Source organism: Cryptomeria japonica, chromosome 10 (assembly GCF_030272615.1).
Source record: "Cryptomeria japonica chromosome 10, Sugi_1.0, whole genome shotgun sequence".
Taxonomy (NCBI): Eukaryota; Viridiplantae; Streptophyta; class Pinopsida; order Cupressales; family Cupressaceae; genus Cryptomeria; species Cryptomeria japonica.
Window position 1 is genome coordinate 264,873,250 of NC_081414.1, and position 26,772 is coordinate 264,900,021.

General features: G+C 36.9%; 1 protein-coding gene across 2 annotated transcripts in view; it reads left to right on the top strand.

Moving 5' to 3' along the window:
- LOC131039098 (uncharacterized) overlaps nucleotides 1-26,772 on the top strand; it is a 208,775-nt gene that overhangs the window by 82,328 nt on the left and 99,675 nt on the right. For both annotated transcript variants that reach the window (XM_057971752.1, XM_057971751.1), the window contains exons 3-7: nucleotides 17,245-17,349; nucleotides 17,453-17,524; nucleotides 17,745-17,892; nucleotides 18,065-18,147; nucleotides 25,378-25,433. In XM_057971752.1, the coding sequence (XP_057827735.1) occupies nucleotides 17,245-17,349; nucleotides 17,453-17,524; nucleotides 17,745-17,892; nucleotides 18,065-18,147; nucleotides 25,378-25,433 (464 nt within the window). The remainder of the gene's footprint in view (nucleotides 1-17,244; nucleotides 17,350-17,452; nucleotides 17,525-17,744; nucleotides 17,893-18,064; nucleotides 18,148-25,377; nucleotides 25,434-26,772) is intronic.

The window sequence follows — 26,772 nt, forward strand, 5'->3', positions numbered from 1 at the left end:
TTTCTCTGGTATTATGATTTTATCAGTAGATTAATGAAATTAAATATAATTGTTATATATAGATCTGGTTACACTATATAAATCTATTGAATTTATAGATATACAAACAAATGAAATATGTAGTATCATAGGCTATGTATATGCCATTATTCCTAACTAAATTCTAATGTAATATGACTAAAGTAAGTCCTTAATGCATAAGTAAGACACAACATGCCAATTTGCTGTCTCAATTTTGATAGCAATAATCTGCTTGTAGATGAATACGATCTGCAGAGAGCCTGTTCAGCCAGTACCTAAGTCATGAATCTCTCCCCTTTTCCGATCTGCCTTATATACCCTTCGTTGGTGTAGAGGGTGACGTCTCTTCAAGTGGCATCTGTTTGTAAGGGCAATGCCCCTAGGTTCATCACATCCTTTCCCCATAACTAATCCGTATCTTTTCTATTATTATTATCATCAATGCTAACTAATACTGTCTTATCGACCCAACTAATATGAGATATTATTATTAATTCAAACATTTAAATAATCAATTATTATTATTGATTGAACACTTATTGACTAATATCAAGTATTGATTTGCTATGCTTCTGTTGCTGAAGGTAGGGGATGGTAATCAATGAAATTGCTGATTCATCTGTTGACTGGATGATCACGGGGTCATGGCAGTCCGCCCCTCCCAAGATTGCTTGTCCACAACAAATTTCAAGTTTGGATGATTGAAGATTTCTTCTCCTTCCCATGTAGCATCTTCCTCTAGTAGGCCCTTCCATTTGATCAAGGATTCGAGAATAGTCTTATTCCTCAATCACTTTTCCCTCATATTGAGAATTGTTTCCAGTTCTAAGATCAGCTTACCCTCGCCATCAAGTGGAGGTTGCTCTACACATGGAGTAATCTGCTGTTTAAGGACCTTTTTTTAAGTTCAGATATGTGAAAAACATTGTGAATTTTGCTACTCTGTGGCAACTCCAATTCATAAGCTACCTCGCCTATCTTTCTTAGGATTTTGTCTTATGCTTTTTTGCTCCACTAATTTTGATTGAAGACTGTTTATATGGTTGTAGCCTTAAGAAAACCAAATTTCCAGCTTTAAATGTTCTTTCTGTGCGTTTTTGATCGACATAGATCTTTTGCTGGTTTTGGGCATGGTGAAGATTGTCCTTGAGAATGTTCATGATATCCATACTTTGCTGCACGAAATCCTTGGCTCTTGGTACTCGGTTTTCTTGGAGAGTCAAACTTCCAAAGAGGTTTCCGCATAACTGTATAAAATTTTAAATGGACTCATCCCAATTGACAAGTGGTGAGTTGTATTGTAGCAATATTCACCAAGGTGCAACCATTTTGTCCATGCGTCTTGTTGGCTGGTGACAATTCTTCAAGTATCCCTTGATCCACATGTTAACAATCTCTGTTTGACCATCGGTTTGAGGATGGTAACTAGTGTTGGGTGTCAGTTCAGTTCACGCTAATCGGAAGAGCTCTTGCAAAATAGGCTAAGAAATTGGCTCTCTATCATTAATGATGTTTCTTGGTAGTCCATATAATCTGAACACTTCGTTGAAGTAGACTTCAGTCACTTGAGGTGCCCTATATTCTGCATATACAATCTTTCCTTTGAACTTTTAGAAGCCCTATCATGAAATCCATAGAGATACTATCCCACTTGTGATCCGGTATAGGAAGAGGTTGGAGGAGGCTGACTGGATGAGTTTGGTAAGTTATGTAACTTTGGCATGTAATACACTCTTGGACATGTTTATCTTTCTTAAGGCCCTTCCACGAATACTTTTCCCTCACTTGTTTTTAAGTCTTGAAGTAACCTTGGTGTCCGGCTAGGGGATTATCATGGTATTCCTTAATGATTTTTGTTTTCATCTTTGAACCTGGTATAAGATATATCCTGTCTTTATAAAGGATAAGTTCTTCTACTACTTTATATTCTTCATCTTGTATGTTCCCCTCAAGGATATCATTTGCATATGGGTCTTTAGCATATTCAGCAATAATGGAGTTCCTCTAGTCTGCTGCAATACTTGTTATAGTGCACACATAGGGCTTACGAGATAGTGCATCTGCTACTATATTGTTCTTCCCCTTTACATATTATATATCAAAGTTATAAGATTGTAATTTGCTAACCCACTTTTGCTGACAGTCATCTAGATCTCTTTGACTTAGAAAAAATTGCAAGCTGTTGTGATTTGTTTTAACCACAAATTTCCCACAAACCAAGTATTGCTTAAATCTGGCCATTGTATGCACAATGGCCAACATTTCTTTATCATAAATAGAATAAAGTCTTTCAGTTGTAGTCAGTTTGCGATTTTCAAAAGCGATTTGATGTTTATTTTGCATGAGAACTGCTCCAATGCCCTCTCCAAATGCATCACATTCCAACTCAAATGGTAGTGTAAAATCGGGAATGGCTAGGACAAGACAAGTCATCATCTCTTTTAGATTCTCAAGGGCTTGTTGAGCTTCTTCATTCCAAGCAAAAATTCCTTTTTTGGTTAGGTTTGTGAGGGGGGCTGCAATTCTTGAGAATCCCTTTACAAATCTTTTGTAATAACCCACAAATCCCCTTAAATGAGTCAGCGTTCTTGGTTTAGGCCATTCTTTAATAGCCTTGATTTTCTCTTCGTCCACACTTACTCCCCGTGCACTGATATTATGTCCAAGATAGAGAATCTCCTCTAATCCAAATTCACATTTTGAAGCTTTAGCATATAAGGATTCTTGCTCAAGAATCCCAAAGACTTTGTCAATATGCTTTAGGTGCTCATCCCATGTTTTGCTAATAGATTAAGATATCATCGAAGAATATTAGTAGGAATTTCCTTAATTGTTTCTTGAAAGTATGGTTCATGCATGACTGCAACATAGCTGGAGCATTTGTTAATCCAAAGGGAAGGACTGAGAATTCGAAATGTTTGTAGTGGCATTTGAAGGCTGTTTTTGGAATGTCTTCTTCTCTCATTTGTATTTGGTGATATCCCAATCACAAATCTATCTTGTAGAAATATTTGGCTTTGTGAAGCTCATCAATGAGTTCATCTACTCTAGGGATTGAGTAATGGTTCTTAATAGTTTTCTTGTTTAAATCTCGATAATCTAGAAACATTCTCATTGTACCATCGTTCTTTTTAACAAGTACCATTGATGATGCAAAAGGGCTTGAACTTGGTTGGATATGGCCTATCTTTAGAAGTGCATCAATAGTTTTCTCCCTTAAAATTTTTGGGGATGTCTCTAAGGAGTAGTAATTACCGGTTTGGCCCCCTTTTCCAATTCTATAATATGTGCAAATCCTCATTTTGGGGGTAAAGCTAGTGGAATATTGTCAAATATCTCTCAATGCTTCTTAAGGATGGGTTGCATATCAATGTGTATGTCTTGGCCTTGTGGAGTAGATTTGTCAAGGATCATACATTGAGCCGCCCATTCTCCTTGCCCACGCCTGAAAATTCTTTCCATTCTTTTGCAAGAGACTACTTTTGGGGACCCATTGGGTAACCCTTTCAAGATGACTTCTTGTTCTTCATGTTGAAAGCTAATTGTCAAGTTTGGGAGGTCAAACATGAAGCATCCTAAGGAGTATATCCAAGGAGTGCCTAATATCACATCGACAACTAGTGGTACTACATAAAAAGTCTTCTTTAAGGGGATGTTTCCCTAGGATCATTTCTAGTTGGGGAACTATTTTAGTGCATTGAACCATATCTCTTGTAGCCGTAGCTACTGTAAACCCCTTAAGTTTTTAGTTTCCAACTTCATTTTTGCAACTAATCTCTCATCAATAAAATTGTGGGATGCCCCACTGTCCATGAGGGTGCTAACTTTTTGCTCTTTGAGGGTACTTTTTATGTGGAATGGATGATGCTTGGAGGTTTGGGTGATGGTGGCTAAAGTTACATACTCATCATCTTCATACCTTGCTTTCTTGCTAGGATTCTCTTTGATCTCTAACTTGGTGGTTGCTTCTATCTTAAGGGCCTGACCCTTCTTTTCACATTTATGCTCTGGTTCCCATTTCTCCTTACATTTGTAGCATAAATTTTTCTTTTCAGATTCTCTTTTATGGCAAATGTGCCCACGTTCCCAAGGTTCCCTGCATTTGTAACATAAATTTCTTATCTTAAGTTCATCTTTGGAAGAAAAGGCTTTGTGGAATTTATCCTTCTCGTAGAAGGTTTTGTATGTTCATTTGAGGTTTTGTTATTTGTAGATGATGTTTCTATTCTTAAGGCCTTTTCAATGGCATCATCTAGAGTTATTGGATTAAGGGCACTTACCAATGCTCAAAGTGAATCCCTCAATCCTTCAACAAATAAATAGGTTAACCTATCTTCATCAACCCTTTAAATCTTGACTGATTTTTTTTGGAATTCAGCTATGTAATCCTGTACTGTTCCTTGTTGCCTTGATTGAGTCAGTTCTTTAAAATCTTTTTGGGGATGTTTCCACTCAAATCTTTTAATAAGTTTTTGTGAGAATTCATCATAGGAAGTTACAATTTGGCACCCTTGTGTGTGGATTCCATGGTGCCACCATTCATGGGCTAATTCTTCTAAATGTAGAATAGCAAATTGGACAAAATCTTTTTCTCTCATTGGGCTAAGGGTAAAATAAGTGTTCAACTTTTGTAACCATGCATGGCCTGTTATTTTATTAGATCCATCGAAGTTTGGAAGAGTTACTTTACTGTATCTTATGTCTCAAGTGTTTACTTGGATGTCTCTTTTCTTTTCTAGGTGCCTCATGTTTCTTTGCTTCACAAACTTCCCTAAATGGTATGGTTCTCCTCACCTCAAGGTCTAAACTTGTGTAAGATATAGCAATTTCTTTGGTGCTATTTGTGGGTGGATTAATTTCTTCTTACCCTCTTGGTATATCATCCCTTGGTAGGAAAGAGGGTTTTGGTATCCTAGATGTAGAGGATAAATTATTATTTTCTAAATGGTTTGAGCTTATGTCTCTCCCATTTGTGGAATTGGTCTTAAGACTATTGATTGAATTACCCATGTTTTGTAAGGCTTGGAGAAGTACTTGGGTTGTTCTTTTATTTTGATCCATTAATGCTTTTGTTGTCATCTCCACGAATGTTTTCAACTCCTCTCCCATTGGTTTATCCATGCTATTGTTTTGAGTGGGTTATAGTTTGCTACTAGTTTCTTTCTTTCCCTTTTTAAGGCTCTTTGTGCCCTTTGGCTATCTTGCATTTACTTATCTTTCATAGGATGACAGGATAAAAGCTTTAATACCAATTGTAATGTCCCTTACTAGGAGGCTGCCTATTTCCTAGTAATTAACATACATCATTATACATCATTATGCCATAAATTAGATTATCAATACTAAGGAACAATTGATAATCATAATACAAGTGATAATTACCACATTTTAGCGCCCAATCCTTACTCCCTTCCTAATTGTTAATCCTATTAGAGGATGGGGAATTACTTGTTAGGGCGCTAGGAAACCACCTCCACAAATAGGCCCAAGGTTTTCAAGAACATCTGTCTATACCACCACTTGGATTTCCTAAGGGTTTCAACCTTTTAGGAACACCTGTCTATACCACCTCTTGGGGCTCACCTATTTTGGGATGGAATTACTCCGTCTTTCCCTGAACAAAACCAACCTACCCTCATGAGGGCAATATAGGAATGACCAAGGATTAGGTCATTATTATGATAATCTCTCTGGTATTATGATTATATCAGTAGATTAATGAATTTAAATATAATTGTTATATATAAATCTGATTACACTATATAAATCTATTGAATGTATAGATATAAGAACAAATGAAATATGTAGTATTATAGGCTATGTATATGCCATTATTCTTAATTGAATTCTAATATAATATGAGTATAAGTTAGTCCTTAATGCATAAGTAAGATACATCATACCAATCTGTTGTCTTAGTAATGATAACAATAATCGGTCTGTAGATGAATACGATCTGCAAAGAGTTTGTTTAGCTAGTACCTAAGTTATGAATCTCTCCCCTTCTTCGATCTGCCTTATATACCTGTTGTGACGTTTTCACACATCGGCCCATTGCAAATGGGGACCCCCTACTTTTTAGGCCCTCTTGATCTTTTGGTGTTGGCTTGTTTGGTCTTTTCGTCGCAGTCTCTTCGGTCTCCTCATTTGTGAGTGTTTTGGGGTCAATTTGATCAAGTCTGCAAGTCGTTTGAGTGATTTTGGTTAAGTTTGGAACCTATTTTGTCCATTTTAGGGTTTTGCCCTTCAAACTTGGATTTGAGGCCTTTCCTTTAGGGTTTTGGAAAAACTAAGCGTTGCATTGGAATTAGGACCCTTCAAGGAACGTACACGTGAAATTTGAGCGAATTCTGAGTAACTTTCTATCTTTAGAAAGTTCCTATTTTTTAGGGATTTCATTGCCTCCCGAATTGGTCTAATTTTGCCAAAAATCAAACTTACTATTTTTTGTAGTTTCTATTTTTAGCAAGTTTCTATTTTAGTAAGTGCTTTCTTGACCTGTTTTGCCTCGATGCTAACATTTTGAAACACTTACTATTTTGGGAAAGTCTATTTTTGGCAGGTTTTTCATAGGCAGACATTGGAGACTGAACATTCTTGAAGAATCGTCTAAATCTGGTAAGTTGAGAAAGTAGGCTACTTATTAGAAAAAAATGGCGCTGCGTGAATTCATTCCAAAAGTGGAAAGGCATTGAAAAATCTTGTAAGTTTGGCAGAGAAATGCACTTCAATCCAAAATGACATTTTGATCCGGAAATGAGCTAAGTCAAGAAAATCCTTTGTCTTGGCAAGACAACATGTAGGAGGTGGGGTGCCAAAATGATGGTTTCCTCCACAACACAAATTCCTTGACCAACTCAAAATTCCACCCAAGATCCAAGTAGGATGCTAGATTGGGGTCATGGAGGAAAATTCCTCCATGGCCAAAATTCCACGCCCTTGGTGTTTTAGCACCCAAATGCTAGATAGAGCGCTCAAGTTGGGGTGTGGAGGAATTTTCCTCCACACCAATTTTTCCTTTACCATGCCATTCTAGTGCCCAAAGCCAGTTCAGGCACCAAACAGAGAAGGTGATGGAATTTCCTCCTCGGCACAATTTCCTCTAGGCTATGAAAATTCCGCTCGAGTTAGGTGATGGGTGCCAAAACCAAGGAGGCAAGGAAAAGTGATCAAATGGCAAAATTCCTCCTCAAGCAAGAAATTTCTGCCCAAGGCCAGCTTAGGGCACCAAACAGAGGGGGTAATGGATTTTTTTCCATGGCATGAAATTCCTCCAAGGCATGGAATCAAGTCCAAGTCAGGTGTGAGGTGCCAAGTGGAGGGGGTCAAGGAAAAACAAGAAAGTTGAAAATTCCTCCTCAAGGTGAATTCCATGCCCAAGTTAGAAGATCAAATTCCATGGCATGGAAAATTGGAGTCAAGGAAGAATTGAAAATAAAATTCCGCCCCCCCTAGGGAAAAATTTTGAAAAATCCATTTTTAGGCATCCAAATTTCAATTTTTTTTCAGATTTGGCTAAGTGAGAATTTTCCCTCTCCTGGACCTTGGAACCCTAATTTGAATTTTTTTTCTTAAAAACTAAGAAATGTTGAAAATCAATGGAAAAAAATTCTCCAAGGCAAGTAAAGTTCAAAACTTCAAGAAAATTCTTCCCAGATAAAGTTTTTTCTCTCCGGAAAGTTTCTCTCTCCAAGGTTTTTTTGCCAAGTGGCAGCCAGGTCAACACATGTTGAATCAATGGAGCATCTTTTTGCATGCAGCATCATGTTTAGGGCATTATGGGAGATTCTTTTTGCATGCAGTTGTTGCGTGTGGAGATGATGGTGCATTTATGACATAATGGGACGATTTTTGCATGGAGGAATATTCAGTGCATGATGGGTGAATTTAGTGAAGAAATGGTGCATTTAATGCATTTTGGATACCAATTGTGATGGGCTGGAATTAATTGTATATAGGCATAGTGGGCATTTATTGTTGATTCCCACCTTGTTGCATCATGTGTGGGGAATCTTTTAGGGAAAAACCCTAATTAGGGTTTTGCAAGTAGCCAAGGCTTGAAGCCTATATAAACGGGTGACCCCTTCATTAGCAAAGCAAGGGAGATTTGTATGAAATTGTTGGGATAAGTTTTTGAGATAATATCAGTGAAACATTGTTCTCTGATGGTGTCCACTTAAGTTATTTTTCAAAACTTGCATGGTTTCACTTTCCTCACTTATAGTAGAAGTCATATAGTGCTTTGATTTCAATGGAGAATGTAATGGTGTTTGATGAATTTCCATGGTTCATACTTTTTGCATCTTGTTGATTATAAGATGCAGTGTAAAGTTAGTTTGAGCCACTAAATTTGTGCTAAGTTCGATTGTGAATAATCGTTTGGATTGCGCCGTGTTGGGTATTCAAATGCACTTTCTCAATGTGAAAATCTTTCAACATCCTCAAAAGATTGTACCGATTTTTGCGGAGTTGTAGTTAAACTTGGTGAAGTAGAGCTTGGTTGGTTTGGGATTTGTCCACTAACGCATTATCTATTGATATCACTGCCCTTAGGAGTAGATCTAGATCCTTCTAACCCTTTCACCTTTAATTTCAGTTCATTTTAGTTTAGTTCGTTCGAAGCAGAAGCATCACAAAATCGCCATATCCGATGATGAAGTTCCAAGCCACAACAAAGGAGTGAGAAAACGATTCAAACGTAAGTCCCCTTGGATTACTAGCATATCACATCAAGCCAACTGAGTCACGTCCACTGCATAACTGAAACCTTGGAGTCAATCGTTTGAACTTATCGCAATCTTAACATACAATTGGACTTTGATCAAGAGAGAGTAAAGTGACCGTCTGTGTTAGACGCTGTCATAAAAAACACGTCAACAATACCCTTCGTTGGTGTAAAGTGGTGCATGTTTGTAAGGGCAATGCCCCTAGGTGCATCACATCCTTTCCCCATAACTAATCCTTCCCTTTACCATTATTATTATCAATGCTAACTAATACTGTCTTATCGATCCAACTAATATAATATATTTTTATTGATTCAAAAATTTAAATAATTAAATATTATTATTGATCGAACACTTATTGACTAATATCAAATATCGATCTGCTATGCTTCCGCCCCTGAAGGTAGGTGATGGTAATCAATGAAATTGCTGATTCATTTGTTAACTGGATCATCACAGGGTCATGACAAGTGTTACACCCCTGCAAATGAATACAATGGATCTTGTATGCAAATGATATGGATGATCTGTCTTCAGAAAAAGCAACAGTTTTGTGATCTAGCAAGTTTTGTGGTATGCAATGTGATGATATTGTTTAATATATAATCAATCTGTTATGCATTTTTGATATAGTTAATAATGAGAGTTGCCAATCTATCTAGATTCTTTAATTATTTATTTAATCTATTTATTCTCCTACAAACAATCATGCAGGGGTTAAGACAACACGATTGGGTGGGCAGAGACAGGTTCCCCATCTAAGTAGCCCAGACCCCACTCCATGTTGGATGGACAAGGGTTTCTGCCACTTGTGGGCCAAGGGGCGTTATATCATGCCCTTGGGCTTAGTTGCACTAAATATTCTGGGCACCCTATCATGCTTTCCTCTCCAATCCTTACGATGGTTGGTTGTTGGAAGTGAATTTAAATAATAGAAGCAATCATGTATGGGCTAGTAAGGAGACACGATTGGGAGGGCAGAGACAGGTTCCCCATCTAAGTAGCCCACCCCATGTTGGATGGACAAGAGTTCCTGCCACTTGCGGGTCAAGGGGTGTTGTATCGTGCTCTTGGGCTTAGTTGTGGTGAATGTTCAGCACCCTATCGTGCTCTCCTCTTCAATCCCTACTATGGTTGATTATTGGAAATGAAGCTATGGATTAGATCCAAGTATGTAATGTTATTTAACTTTTGCTTATTTACTTTTCAAAGTTCAATAGCTATTATATGATTTAATTATAGTTTACTATTTTTAAAACAAATTATGTTGTGAAATTATTACTTAGTTTTGGATTCTATAACCTATTTAGCATAGCTTTTTTCTTAAGATTATTGGTATTTTCGTAACAACAATCCTAATCTTGGGGAGATTATTAAAATAATATTGTAATATCTAGTTGTAATGGTCAATTAAGTTCTTAGGATAGACTTTTGGTATATTCCTTATTCTCTTAGTTGTCTTCTCCTTTTCTTAGTTGTTGATCTTATCCTTATTGGATAGATATTATGTAATTTCTTATCTAATGGGCCTTTTGCTCCATTGTTAATATGAAGATCATACTTAATACTAAACATCTTGATAATGATTCTTTGTCATTACTTTTCCTAATATGGTATCAAAGCTCGGGAAACAAGCTTGGGTTTGGATGGAACCTCAAGATTGGTGAGAGAGAATTTATCAAAAGGGCTCATACGAATTTGTACAATGTTGTATGGATCTACCAAGGAAGGAAAAATCTTAGATTTTTTTCTTGAAGTTTTGGCAGATTTTTTTAATAAATTTGTGTGTATTTGTTTTGAAATTTTGGCAATTTTTTTGATAAATTCATGGGCAATTATTCAGTGAATTTTTTCGAACAAAATTTGTGGGTTTTTTTACCTAAATTTTTTGAAGGGTTTTCAAAAGCTTGAAATCATGTCGTTCATTTTGGAAGGAATTCAGTGTATTTTATGAGAAATTTATGAAGGCTTGTTTATCTGAAGTTCACGAGTTTTTTCGAAAAATTTGTGTGGGTTTATTCTTAGTAAATTGTGCTTGTTTACGACTAAATCACATGTGTTTTTTGTGTATTTAAGCAAGCATTTTCTGGGTTTCAGGCATACAACCATTTGCTTTAAAAAAACTGATTTTTTTGGACTTGTTTTAGACCTGCAACAGAGGTGACAGGTTTGTTTGGCATATTTTTGCAGATGTGACTAATTTACTAAACATTTTTGATGATTTTCCTAGGAATACGAGTTTTTTTTTTTTGTAAAATCTTAGATCAGAATTTCGTCTGGTGCAGAAAATTGCGAATTTCTACCTTCTTTTAGACATTTTTTTTCAAAAAACGTGATGTTCTTCAGATGGCTAAGGTTTTTAGCCAAGTTTTTAGACAATTTCTGGCAATGTTTTCACAAAATAATGGGCTTTTTAAAAAAATTCAGCAACTGTAATTTTGCAGCTAGGTTTTGAACGATTTTTCCAAAAAATCATTGTCTTGTTTCTAATTTTTTTGACTTTTTAAAAAAAAAACGTGGGCTTTGTATGATTTAATGCAATGTTCCAAGATTGTTTTGCAGATTTTTAAATAAAAATCTCGGGTTTTGTTCGTTGTTCGGGTTTTGCAAGTTTTTGCCTAAAAATTTCAGTGTTGTTTTCAACAACAAAGGGTTTCTCATTTTTGTGACTTAGGATTGCAGGACAGATGGCTAATTTGAAGGCTATCACATTAAAATTATCAGATTTCCACAATCCATAATGATAAATCTATTGCTGCTTCTGGATTTGATTATGTGACTTTTTTGGCATCAACATTTCGGAACACACTCTGTGATCCCTCATCAGGATGTTTAGAGAATGCCAGGATATTAAAGAAGGTGAATTACAGACTAAGACAAGCTCAAGGCAGTATATGAAAGACCCAAGCACGTAGAACAAGGAGTGGGAAAAATAAAAATAAAAAATAAAAAGACAAGGTTACAAAGATCACTAAAAAGACAACAAATACCGCAAATAAAAAGTACAAACCAAATAAGAAAAATGCAAAAAGGAGAAACCTAACACAAAGTAACAAAACACACACACACACACATATATATGATTATTCAAATATTAATATATGAATGCATATATATACATGCATGTGTATATAATGTATATATGCAAATATATATTATATATGTATGCATATATATCTATACATTCATGCATTTGTATTTGAATAATCATATATATATATATGAATATAAAACTAAGAATACATAAATGTATATAATCATTATTCTTATGATTATATGCATTTATATAATCATATACATATTTTATATACATGCATGCGTATATAATATATTATATGTGCATGCATGTATATCGAAGCAATCAAACATTATATATATATGCATGTGTATATAATGTATATATGCAAATATATATTATATATGTATGCATATATATCTATACATTCATGCATTTGTATTTGAATAATCATATATATATATATGAATATCAAACGAAGAATACATAAATGTATATAATCATTATTCTTATGATTATATATATTTATATAATCATATACATATTTTATATACATGCACGCGTATATAATATATTATATGTGCATGCATGTATATCGAAGCAATCAAACATTTTATATATATATATATATATATAATCATTATTCTTATGATTATATACATTTATACATTTCTAAATGTATATGATTGTTTATATACATGCATGTGTATATGATATATAAATATATGTAAATGTATATTATATGTGCATGCATGTATAACGAAGCAATCAAACATTATATATATATATATATATATATATATATATATATATATATATATATATATATATATATATATATATATATATATATATATATATATATATATATATATATATATATATATATATATAAGCTAAAGAAGGTAAAATAACGATAAAAGTGCGACAAAAATAAATAAATAAGCATGAGCTAAAAACTACATAAAGAAGAGAAGAGGACAAGAAAGATACATAAAAGCCGAAAAGATTGCGAAGCAACAAAAAACAACCAGGTGGAAAAAGGTGGGGAGGGGGGAAAGGACGACCACAAGAGCAACAAGCTAGAGAACTGAAGGGAGGGAATCCAGAGGAAAGGAGCACAAGAAGAAGAAGAAAACAAAAGGGGATGAGGACAGGAAGGAGAGGAGGAGAGAGGGGAGGGGGTGAGAAAGGACACAAGAGGGGGGAGGAGAGGGGGAGGGGGCAGGCGAAGGAGGAGCAAGCCAAGGGGGAGAAAGAGGAGCTCAACCCGAAGTATGATTGAGGCCATTGATGAAGGACAAAAGGGGGGACCAAGAAGGACTTAAAACCCATCCCTCATCGTAGTTGAGGTTGGTGGGGTGGTTGCTAATTTCTATGGCCTCCTTTAGTTTCCTTTTGTAGAAGTTGTCCTCCTTGGAAACGATCTGAGCATTTTCCAAACAAATGTGGTGTTTGGTGGAGGAGGAATGCTCAGCTAAGGCCGATTTGTCGACACTATGTTCTTTAAATCTGGTGTAGAAAGAGCAACCTGTTTCGCCTATGTAGGGAATCCCACAAGAACAAACCACTTTGTACACACCCGATTCTGAACGAATATCCTTGGAGTCTTTAAGAGGGGGGAACTTATTCCTTAAGACTGAAAAGGGTTTGAAGGCCACTCGAAGACCCCTTTTTATAAGGATTTTAGAGATTCTCTGAGAGATGCCTTCAACATAATGAAGAGAAGCACCTAAAGCAAGCGAAGGATGGGAAGAATTGGAGTTGGAAATTGAATAGAAATAGGATTTGGCTTGGTTGAGGGCCCTGGATATTTGTTTGTTAGAATACCCATTCAACTTGAAGACTTGGTGAAGATGGGATAACTCTTGATTTAAGTGATCATTGTCACAAATCCGATAGGTTCTTAGGGCTAGGGTTTTTAGGACACCAACTTTTTTGGCTGGGGTGGTGGTGGGAAGAGGAGTGGATAAAGAGATCAATGCGTGTAGCCTTACAGAACACACGACGACCCAGGGTGCCATCTGGCTTCCTAATGAGCAAAACATCAAGGAAAGGTAATTGGTTATCTGATTCGAGCTCCTTGGTGAATGAAATGCAAGAGGCCAAGCTGTTGATGTGTGCATGAAATTCTTCCAATTTGTCAAGGCCATGAGGCCAACAAACATTGGTGTCATCAACATAACGCTTCCACCAACATGGCTTAAGGGGGAAAGACATGAGGGCCATCTCCTCAAAAAACTCCATATAGAGATTAGCGATAACCGGTGAGAGAGGGGATCCCATAGCTACCCTGTCCACCTGCTCATATATTACTCCTTGGAAGGAAAAGAAGGTAGATCTTAAGTACAACTCGACCGAAGAAGCAATCTCGTTACTCACCTTGCGCTTGATGATCTCAATAGAGTTTGGAATAGGAACCTTGGTGAAGAGGGAGACAATGTCGAAGCTCACCAAGATGTCATTATTATCCGATTTGGTGTCCTTGATAAATTGGATAAAAGGAGAGGAATCCTTGACGAAAGAGTCAGATTTACCCACCAAAGGCAAGATGAATTTGGCAAGGGAAGAGGCTAAATTATACATTGGTGAGCCAATGGTGTCAACAATAGGTCTTAAAGGAATGTCTTCTTTGTGAATTTTTGGTACCCCATAGATGCGAGGGGTGATTTCTTTAGAAGGCAAAAGTTGCCTCTTGGTGTCAACATCAAATGAGGAACTAGACACTGCGACTTTGACTTTTTTAACGATTTTGGAGTAAGGGAGAGGATCTTGTAGCTATTGGCATCGAAGAGAAGATCCAACATCTTGGAAACATAGTCTTGCCTATTCATAATGACTGTGGTATTTCCTTTGTTGGCTTTGGAAATAATCAAGTCATTATTACTCATAAGATTGTTATAGGCAAGAATCTCAGCTTTAGGAATGTTGTGAGCGGGAGGTTTAGCATGTTTGAGGATTATGACACAATCTTGCCTCACCTCCTCAGCAACACCCGACAAGAGAGAACGGATAGTATTCTCGATTTCAATGAGGAACCCAATTTGGGGGATAGTACGAGGGGCCACAACAAAGTTGAGTCCTCACTTTAAAAAATTGAAGGATGAAGGGTCCAAGGAGGCATCCAATAAGTTGACCACCAACTTACTCTCCCAATCACGAACAACATGAGGGAACGGGGAAGGCAAAGGGGGTACGAGACAACTGCAAAGGAGCTGGGGGACAAAACAAAACAACTAGACGTGGGGGAGGAACCTGAGGAAGGAGAGACCAATGACATCCCAACGAGGTGATTGATGCGAGGTGAGAGAACGGAAGGATGGACCGAGGTTGAGGAGACAACCTCTGAGGGTGCCACGAAGTGGCATTCATATGGGCAACAAAGGAAGGGAGGGGCCGTGATCTCCACACAAGACAATCCGGATGGTAAGGGAGACACGTGTGAGTCAACGACATAAGAAAAGTTAGAGAGAAGGCAAGTCTCAACGGGCGAGGCTCGAGGCACCAAATGCTCAGAGCAATTAATAGTGGTAGAAAAAACATGATGAGAGAGGCAAGTAAATGAGCACGTACCTGGCCGATTTGGAGACGAGCCATTGGAGTCTAGAGTACTATGAAGAGGTTTTGTAGAAAGAGGTTGGCTGATCAGCAATCCAACCAGGGAGGGTCTCCACAAGAGGCTCATGTCATAGAACATTCTGAGCAAGAGCCAACATTTTGTGCTTTTTGACCAATAGATCATTTTAAGCTTTTGGGTTTGGCTTAGTGTAGTTAACAAATTGATCATTGAGGGTATTTAAAAAATATTGTAATATTTAGTTATATCTGTCAATTAAGTCGTTAGGATAGGCTTTAGGTATATTCCTTATTCTTTTAGTTGTCTTTTACTTTTCTTGGTTGTTGATCTTATTCTTATTGGATAGATCTTTTGTAATCTCTTATTTAAGGAGCCTTTTTCTCCTTTGTTAATGTGATGTTCATATTGAATATCGAATATCCCAATAATCATGCTTAGTCATTATGCTTGGTGAAATGAAGGTTTTGTTTGACATAGTTAACCTACCTTGGAAGTTCAAGGTGAGCACATTTAGTCTATTCAAAGGAGGTGGGAGAAGTTGAACTCTACCCTGCACATGGCCACTTATGCACGGAATTTGAAGTGGTATGTTGAGAAGCTTGGTAGACTTCTCCTCATAGATAATGGAAAGGTGAAATTGAATGTCAAATTGCTTTGACATGAGTGGACTAGATCTTCCAATTTAATGGGCAACGTAGGCTCAACAAAGATAGGAAAACTTTGGCACTAGAGATGCTGATGGGTTGGTGGCAGTTGTATGAGCCTCTATTATTTATAGATACACTAGCCATTCGACTCTTAACACAGCTTTGTATTTCATCTGTTGCTTAGAGGAATTGCTGTACATGCAACTTAATCCCCTCTTTCAAGGGGAACATACTTAGCTGTATGAGAGAAGAGTAATTTGTGGCTGTATGTAGTGCTTTTCATCTCATGGATCATAAGACAATTGAGTTCAAGGAGAGTCCAACAATTTGGTAGGACTAGAGCCTGAGGAGTCAATACAAATTAATGAGAATCAGCTAGTGTATGTAGGGATGGTTGACATTTTGTTCTAGGGGCATGCTGTGACATTTACGTCAGACAATTAATTAGATTAGCCATCGTCTTGTGCAGAATTTGTACTTTGTATCTTGAACTAGATTATTAGTATAAATAATATAATATAGATGCTTATTGTTGATCATTGGATCAATTGATTGTCAAATTATCAATTCTACTTTAACACTTTGTATAAATTTCAGCTTCTTTTACTCATATTATTTACATAAATGATAAATTGTAGTTTCTTTTAATATTTTTCATAATTGTTTCTTCAAATATTATTTTTTATATAATTTTTAAATGACTGCCCTTTGCTATCCCTAAAATCCTGAAAACTTTTGGTCTCACCAAAACCATATCTCCATGTACCCATCTTCCTGTTCTCAAAACTTGGAGAAACATTGCATCCAATATTATCACTGTCCAAGAAAGCATTCAATTGTTGCATTGTTATTGTTGACCTGGTACAATTATTGAATTAGATATGGCCAAATCTTTTGACCAATCCAATAAGAGGTGTTTCCTGCTTATTTAGTCTTGGTGGCACTTGCTAATTTTCATGTGTTTGGAATGTGGCAGTGTGTTGTACGCTGGGTTCCTTTGTAGTAACTACACTGTTGTATAAATGCACACAATAACCTTAGTGGATTAATGGGTCTTTCTGCTGTTCTCTTTATAAAAAGTATATTGTCTTTCCAGCAACATTAAAAAAGAAAATTGTGCGTGAGCTGCTAATTTGTCATTTGATCACTTTTTAAATGATCTGGTATCAAGGAACTTGTCTTTTTTTGACTGTACGTTATAAAATGTATCCATGTAGCTTCAGTTTGTGATAATATTTATGCTTGCCATATTTGCAGATCAATATCCAGTTCCACTTACACCAGATTATGGAGGGCCAACTGTTTGTTATGCGGATGGAGTGGTGGATTTGCATTTGGACCGCTATATAACTGTGAGAGAAGGTTAGCCAATTGATTCCTTATGGCAGTTTTAAAAGAATTTCACTTGGGTTATGCCATGGATGATTCTTGTGTTCTGTCACTTGCATGATATGTTTGTGAGCAGATCATCGAGAAAGCAAGACAAATCCACCTACAACAATAGTTTCCGTGGAGCTTAGTGGGGATCAAATAAAAGGTGTCTCTTTAAAGATGTCAAATCTCTCATATTTTGCTTAGGTTCATATTACAATTGGGGTTAGTTTTCCATTCAGAGTCAAGTTAATTGTCTGGTGTATGTTACTCATAAATAAATGTGCAATCAAGGCTATCTTAGTATGAATTTGGTAGTCCAATAAACCAATGTGGAAATCTGCAGTCTTCTGATTGTGACTTGTTGATTTTTTTTGTATGCTTAGAGCCAACTGTATTGGTCAGTGGTAATGATTTCTATGCTTTCCCCCGTTTGGCACTCGATGGGAGAAGGATGGCATGGATTGAATGGAGTCATCCAAACATGCCTTGGGACAAAGCAGAGCTTTGGGTTGGCTACCTGTCTGCAGATGGGTGAGTTGTCAATTGATCTTGTACATACTTAAAAAAAATATGATAATATGGGATAGAGTTTCTTCTTAGCTCCTGTTTATGGAGATTATTTCTGTTGGAAAAGTCACACCATGTGATTTCAATGAACTTTCAATGTTAATTATCTGGATTCCTTTTTTAAATTTATTTGCAGCAAGATTGAGAAACGGGTCTGCATTGCTGGAAATGATCCAAATTTGATAGAATCCCCAACTGAACCAAAGTGGTCACCACAAGGTACTGTTGTTGTTCTATAATAAGAACTAGTGAGCATAATTTTTTTTTTTGAAACCTGAGCATCGCTAATATATATGGTGTCATGATTTAAGCTACAAAAACCTGTTATTTGATGTAGTAATGAAATCAATGGACAAATAATACCATCATCTTTTTATATTTAATGTGAGAATCTGTCATGTTTGTTGAAGATGCATGCACTAGGGGAAAATGTCATTTGAGATTTGTTTTGGCACCTTCACCTAGTGAGATTAGCAGTCAATGTTTATCATAATTATGAATACTAAGAGTAATTCCAGTGTTACAATAAATAATATGATGCACATTAACCATGAAAATATTGTTGCAGATCTTTACTTTGGCATGTTTGAACTTATCTCCTACGTTACCCAGGGATGCATCCCCGGGCTAAGATCCCCCGTCCCCGTACCAGGGACATTTCGAGGACTTGGGGACAGTCAGGGGACGTCCCCTTGCCGTCCCCAAAATTGCAAAATCTGTGGGAAACGTCCCGGAAACTTGGGGACGGTAATGATTCTCAAGGGGGATGTCCCCCCGTCCCCATTATGGTTGGGGACGTCAATGATGTCCCCTAACCGTCCCAGGGACAGCCAGCCGTCCCCCTTTTCCCAGCACATTCAAAAAAAAAACTCAAATGCTCAAAAAAAACATTTTTTAATTTCATTATAGGTCTATTAAATTGGATTTTCACTAATATGACAGGTAAACATGTCTGAATCATATCCATAATCACTTAGAAATAATGAGCAGCAGCCTGGTAATAAATTTCACAAACACTTAGAACTCGGTAGTGTTGACTTGTCTAAAGTCGCATTGCTACAACTCTATTTGGCCAATGTAGAATAGAAAGATCTCGGCGAGTATCCTATCCTCTCTTGTGTAAGGAAGCCCTAATGCTGTTTTTAATTGATCAAAGGGGACAACCTCAAGGTTCTCAATGTTAGTTCTTGATTGCAGGATAACTCAATGGTCGATGTGTTTTGCTGGGAGCACAAGGGGTCTTACGTTTTTGCAACAAGCTGGTCTGCTGCGATTCCCAAACCGCGAAATAAAAAGCAAAGAGAAGGGTTTAGGAAACCTAAAATCAATAAGGATGGTATGCGGGTAGACGGATTCAACATAACCAATCCCTGCTTGGCCAGAATGGCTCACAACCTTGCAGGAATAGTGCAATCTTCAAAGGGACTTGGAAGATTTTCAGACTGCAGGAGTATGGCTAAACACCCAATTCTGGCGCAGCTCAAACGGACACCTGCAATTGAACTAAGCACGATTCAAAGGCTCAGGTTAACCATACAAAAGGATACACAATCAGTATATCCTCAATGGTATGAGCCTGAATCCATCAAATACTTACACACCCAAAACATAAAAATCTATCTAAAATCTTGAAAGAAACCATGCAAACAGGATGAAAACAAGATTATAAACACCAAATCGATGTCTATATATTGATTTCAGCTTCCTATTACAACAATTTCTACAACATCTCTATGCTACTAAAATTTAACCTTCTACAATCTAGCATATTCTAATTGCCTAAAAATCTAACAATAATCTAACTAAAGTCTACTAATCGAACAAAAAATCTCTAACCCCTTACAATGAGAGGCATCCTGCCTTTAATAGATTTTACATGTCAAACCAGTGGCCAGGATTGACTACATCCAAGGGCTGCAACCTGCCTTCTAGAAGTTGGCAGCTTTAACCCCATGCCCACTCAATTTTCAGTTATCTATCCAACCACCATTCCAACTACGCTACCTACAACTGTTTGGCATTAATTCGGTCATCTTGGTGGTTGGGAATAGTTGTCCACAACTGACTTGTTTCCCCTTTGTTTCAAAATATCTTAAGTGGGGCCCACAAGCAGTTTTACATTAAAACAGTTTTAGGTTTTAAAACTGAGTTTCTAGAATATCTTTCCAGCTGTGCATTTCTGAGAGTGCATAATTACTGCATTTTGAATGTTCTTTGGCCTTTGGTCTCAGTGGTGGACTTCAACTTCGTGGTTCAACGACACGCTTCCCAATGCTTGGTTCCAATCTCGCACTTTGTGGTGTGATCCTGCATTTCTTCTTCTTTGCTTCTCAACTTCGCTTGCCATCGCACCTTCAATCTGAGCCTTAGGTTGACACTTTTGCTCTTCCTTGACGTCGTTTTCTTGCGAACAATCAATTTGGACTTTAATCAATCAATTTGAAAAATTAATTAATTTAATTTAACAAATATTAAATTTTGAATGCCGTTTGGCTACGTCTCGATGGAGTTTGGGGCTTGAGAAGCTCTTTGTGAGACATATCCTTTAAACGTCTCTTTTCTAACGTGGACTCCGATTCTTCGTCCTGATTTGTTCTCCAACTTCAGACAAAATTCAGGCATTTGTTTATGATTTCCGGGATTGAGAAACCTTTTGGTGCGACTTGACAAGTTTAATTTTGGGTCGAATGACGATTCAGAGAGTTTAAGTTGTTTTCGAAATGTCTCCCTTTGTCATTTTGAGCAAATTAGCCAATTTGGAAGATTTAGAATTTTTTTCTTTTTTGGCTAATTGGCCGAATTGCGCGACTCTTACCTCCCTTAGTTTTTTGGTTTATTGAGCCGATTTTGAAGCTTTAATGGTTTAATGGGGCTTTTGTACGCTTTGAAATTTTCAGCTAAAAGGGATTTGATGAATTTCGGGTTTCTGGGAGGCAATTGTGCCTTCCCTGTTTGAATTTCGGCCTTTGGGGCCGATTTGTCAACCTTGAACTCTCATTTTGGCCTTCTAGGCCGATTTTAACTTCATTTAAATTCCCCCTCAATTGATGGACTCCGGGCTTTGGGAGGCATTTGCAGAGGTCAGGTTTGAGAGTTCTAATCTTGCGATTCGGGCAATTAGGCCGATTTTGAAGTTTTACGACCAAACTTGGGACTTGAATTGAGGATACGCGAGTTTCTCCATCGGGGCAGATAGACACATAACACAGGGGTCCCTGTCCAGGACGGGGATGGGTATGCAATACGCACAACAGGTAATGCGTAGAAAAAAGTGGTTGTGGGTCTGCAATATTGGACTTTTCACCGATATGAAAGGTAAACAAGTCTCAATTATAGCCACAAGCACTCAGAAATATGAATAACAACTTGGTAACGAATTTCACAAACACCCAAAACTTTCTAGTGCATAAAGAAGTGGTTGTCGGTCATAATAGTAATGGAAGACTATCAAAATATCCTCCAACCAAAAAGAAACAATAAACTACATGCAAACAAGTGCTGGCATATTGACAATGAATTTTCAATTATGAATGCATATCCAGTATTGACAATTAATTCTGAATTATGAATGCATATTGAGTATTGACAATGAATTCTGAATTATGAATACATATTGAGTATTGACAATGAATTTTGAACACAAATGTGGTATGTTAAGGTTCTATAGTGTACATATACTTGCTTTTTTAACATTTTCATATGAATATAATGTATATATACATGCTTTATCTATTTTTCATATGAACATTTAAAATTTCCCTATATTCTATATCACCATCCCCTTTTCCGTCCCCCCGCCGTCCCCAAAATTGGCAAAAAAATTTGCTGTCCCGGAAACTCATCTTGCCGTCCCCATCCCGGAAACTCGGGGTAACATAGCTTGTCTCACAATTGATCTCAACCGAGCTCCTATCAATCATTAGACCAAGCAAACTGTCAAAGATCTTTTGTACTAGTTGTGTTGACGGTATCCTGCACTATGGAAATACAGTGTAGAATAAGGCAACCTATGATTTGGTTCAGCAGCGCCTTCATTTCTTAATCTTAAGCATTTTGTCCAAGTTAGCTTGTGACAACTTCTCAGTCCTAACACCTGCATCTCCATAAAAACATTGTCATGTTGCAACATAACCTGCCAAAAAACTACAATGAAACATTCTATTGAATTTCTGCACTCTTGCACAGGCTTAAGGGATCTAATCAGCATTCCACATTGTTGTGACGTTTTCACACATCGCCCCATTGCAAATGGGGACCCCCACTTTTTTTTGCTTTCTAGGTTAGCCTCTTCAGGATGGTTCATTGCCTTTGATGGTCAAGATCAACGAATAAAGGGGTTTTAATTTTCAATCAAGTTTGAAGCAAGTCTGATTTCATTTCCTTGGAATGTGGAGGTGCGATTTAATCATCTTGGGCGATTTCTTTGCTCAGCAACCTAAGGCATTTTCCGTCCCTTGGCAATGACCACGTCCGTCCCTTGGCAATGACCGCATCCGTCCATTACAATGTGTGACTTAAGGATTTAATTCGTCCTATACAATGGCAGTGTGCGACCTAAGGCATAGGCACTTCTGCCACCCAAGTAGAAGTGCAATCTAATATTCAAGAGCGAATGAAGTAGCAAGCTAAGCAATCAATGAAGAAATCACTTCCAGTACCCTTGCAAATAGCAAACTTTCACCTCACATTTCCCCTGATTGGTGATGATCATGACCATGCTAGAACACCTCCAAGGGAAAGTCTGATCCACGACAAGAGAATGGAATGCCAAGTCAATTGGTAAGTGATTCATCACTTCCTTCCACTTCCTTTGACCCTTGCAAACCAATGCAAATCAGGCCTGAGACACAAAATCAGACTTAAAATTAGATGTTTCCATGATCAGAAAATTCATTTCCAGATTAGAGAAGGTAGTAGGAAGTTTGATTAAGTACTGTTTGCAATGTTTTGATTCAAGTTATGTTTGTTTCCAGGTTTGATGTAAGTAGGATGAACATGCAAAGCAAGTGATGAAGATCGGCTCCAAGATGAAGGCTTATCAGCTCACTTACAACCTCAAGATTTGACCACATGAGCAAAGACAAGGGCCTAAGGGAGACATTGCACTTCAAGTCTCAAGCTCATACAAGGTAGCTGATGGGATCGCCAAGCACAAGGCACTACAATGCAAAGGGGCGGGTCAAACTTCACAATTAGGATGTAGCCACATAAAGGAGTGCAACATGGTGAAGGACATCACAACTGCAAAGTAACAAGAAAAATATCAAGATCAACATAAGGATGGCAGCGAAGGCAAATAACGTGATCAACATGATGATACGCTAGCACACTTGAATTGCAATAGATGATAGGACATACATAGAAGGCTTTACCAGTGGGTAGAAGGATACAAGGAAGCTGCTTGAAGGAAAGGATTTCACATAAGGAATATTGGAAGTCGAGCACTACAAGGCAAAGAGTGGCAATCAACATCAAGCACTCAAGGAAGAAATTTACATAGTCTTGAATTTCCTCTGGAAATCCAAGAAGTATTGTTAGTACAAGAGAGTAATCAAGAAAGGTAAAGAAGATCAAAGACAATCAAGACGAAGGAATTTCCACACAAGACAAGGGGAATGCAAGTGATCAAAGCGGAAGTTAGTTTTATAAGAGTTAATCACCGTTAGAGGATTGATTTGAGCAAAGTCATCATCACATCAGGCGCTTGATAATGTTGAGTATCAAGAGATATGCCTCTTTTATTTACAACTTGTGATGAGTTACAAAGATCAAGCGAATTGAGGTGGTGCCTAATCATCACTTATCCGATTATATCATTCTAAGATAAGGCGTCCAGATTCTAAGTACCTAACTCATCCAACAAAGAGGATAACTATCACTTGCGGGCACAAAGTTCGATGCACCTACCGTCATCATCTATTGATCAATTATTCAAGGAAGGACATGTGTCCCATCAAATGTAATTTTGTCATTGGTCAAGCATTAAATGCTTTGCAATGGGTGTAGCAAACCCTAATTAGGGTTTCTATCTTTCAATCTTGGCCATTGATCGTGAATCAATCTAAGCCACTCAATTGTAATGAGAGCACTATATAAGGCTCCACTCTTTCATTTGTAAAGGTGAATAGACAGTAGTTCAAGAGTAGAAAATAGCAGATAGCAAGTAGTTAGAATAAAGTAGGAAGAGAAGGCAAAGATTGTTGCCAAGACTTTGATGTAAGAAGCATGTAAACTTCATTGAAGATATGGTGAAATTCATATGTTGATTTGGCAATTTGCATGGTCTCTTCTTCTCATTTGATGTTCATGTTGTTTAGATGAATGGAAGAACTTTGTGTATGATCAATGGTGAAATTTGTACATCCATACTACTAACACCTTATTGATTGTAAAATGTCTTGCGTAGTCAACTGGATCCATTTTAGCCAATCTTAACTTCAATTATCGCTCCTTCATTGATATGCATCAACTTGATGGTGTCTATGCTTGTAGCGGTGATATGAAAATCATAAAGCTATCCCTACAAGATCGCACTAGCCTTGTGGAGATGTTCACTGCATGTTAAACAAAAACTTAGTTGAGTTTCATCAAAGACTGTCCATTGCTCTTGCATTTCTAGGAGTAGATTAGCTTTCTCAACCCTATCCTTTTTCTTTTTTTTTCAAATCAAGTGAAATCCCACGTTCCAATGACATTCAAAGCAGTCAAGCATTCAATGTAAGTCCATCTTGTGATACCAGCAATATCACATCATACAACTAAGTCTATCCAAGAGCACGTCAAAACCTGACATTTGGAACCTTGGAGTCGTCCCATTTGATCACACAACTTAGCATTTGGGGAGTCTTTGTTCAAGAGAGTATAGAATACTTAGTATTTTACTCTGGGTTGCATAGTGTGTAAAAACACCATCAACACGCATCTATCTAAGAAAGAATTTTAAAGTATGATTTCCTAATATTGCAGTTGAATGAGTTCAACATTGGTTTCTCAATTGCCCATCTTTTCTATATGTTTCATATTTCACAATGCATCAGTATAACGCTGTTTACTTTTTAATATTAGAGAAGAGGTATGGTCTCCTGGAAGTTGAACTATAGTCACATTTTCCATTAATGAAATATGGTTATTCGTTCCAATATCATTTAAGTGAAGAATGTTTTTTCCCAATTTCTGCAGCCCCTCATCTTGCATTCACTCATTGTTATGCCTAAACATAGGGTATCAGAAATAATTATCTCTTTTGATCTGTTGGAAAGAATTGGAAATAATTCAACAAATATGAAGAACTCTATGTCCTTGTAGCTGTTTATTTTTTGAAGAACTGGGTATTTATCCTTATTGCTAATTATAATGGAAAAAGATCTGAAGATATTATTCTGTTATTTGCACTCTTTAGCATCTTTGTATTTAATCCCTTTATTTAGTAACTTCCTTTATGTATTGCAGGAGAACTTTTCTTTGTGACGGATAGGAAGAATGGGTTCTGGAATTTGTACAAATGGGTAACTTATTGATTCTGTTTCGCTACTTTCCATAAGAATTCACATTCTTTGTCTTTTAACTTCAATTCTTGGGTTGTTGAGCATCTTGACCAGATGAAATCTGTTCTTTCTCAAGTATTCTTTTTACAGTGATTGTTTGCATTTACTTTTAGCACTTAATTTTCTTTGAGACCCTGACATTTTAATGGCCAAACCTTCCATAATGTGTCACTCTCATATCAAATTCTACATCATTATGGAGTATCTTTCCAATGTAGACTTGCAAAGTGTGATATATTTTTCATTGAGTGCAGGGGAATGCCTTTTATATTTTTGTTTGTTTGTTTCAGGATGTCTGAGCATATGATGGACAAGAAACCAAGAAAAATAACTGAACATGCCAACATCTACTATTCTTTTCTTGAATAGGTTTTGTTAACACATGTACAAGTGTTTGAAGAAGTGTGAAGATTTGTTGGTCTAGGAGGTTGCTGTATTTTATGAGCACTTTGGGCCCAAATTGAGATTGCCATTTCTTTCAGGAGGCCAATTGGACAAATTTTGACTATAAATTTGTCAATTTTGGACAAAGTTGTTTTTGGGGCAAAGTTGATGTTGCCTAGGCAGGCATACCGCCCCTAAGCGCAATTATTGCATCTTATTTATTTTGTCAGAAAATAAAATTCAACTTTCTGCCATTTGTCAAAAATTGAAAAATAAAATCATGAGCCGGGATCCAAATGATCCAATTCACAATTTCATATACTAATTCCGTCATTCCACATAATAATCAAACAATATTTGACACTGATTCAACTTTGTAACACTTTTCCAATTTTCCTCAAAACCAGTTAACAGTGAATTTCACCATTAAAATACCTTCAAGAACTCGAAATTTTCAAAATTTAAATTTCAAAACTCAAAGTACCGTTTGGTCTCTTGGCACCCAACACCTGATTTTCACGATAAAATTCCTAATTTGCCCATTCTAATGAAAATTGGGCATGGTAATGGTTTAAAAATGGAGTTGTCCTCAAAAATTGAAATGAAATGATTTACACAAAGAAAATGCTTCTTTTAACACATTGATTCATTTGCAAACAACTAAAAATGAAAAGAATGACAAAAGAGAAAGATACGAGGTTCCTACCTCGATTTTGCACCGAATTGAAAATTTAAAATACTTCCAACAAACCAAAAGAAATCACGAATCCACGGAGCAGCACAATCCTATACCCAATCCTATTCTTTTGCAACAAACCCCATCAAATTCTCCTCACAATTCACTCCGCAATTCCCATTTCGAAATCCAAGCATAGTGAGGGTTTTGAGCACTCCAAAAACTCCAAAATAGATTAAC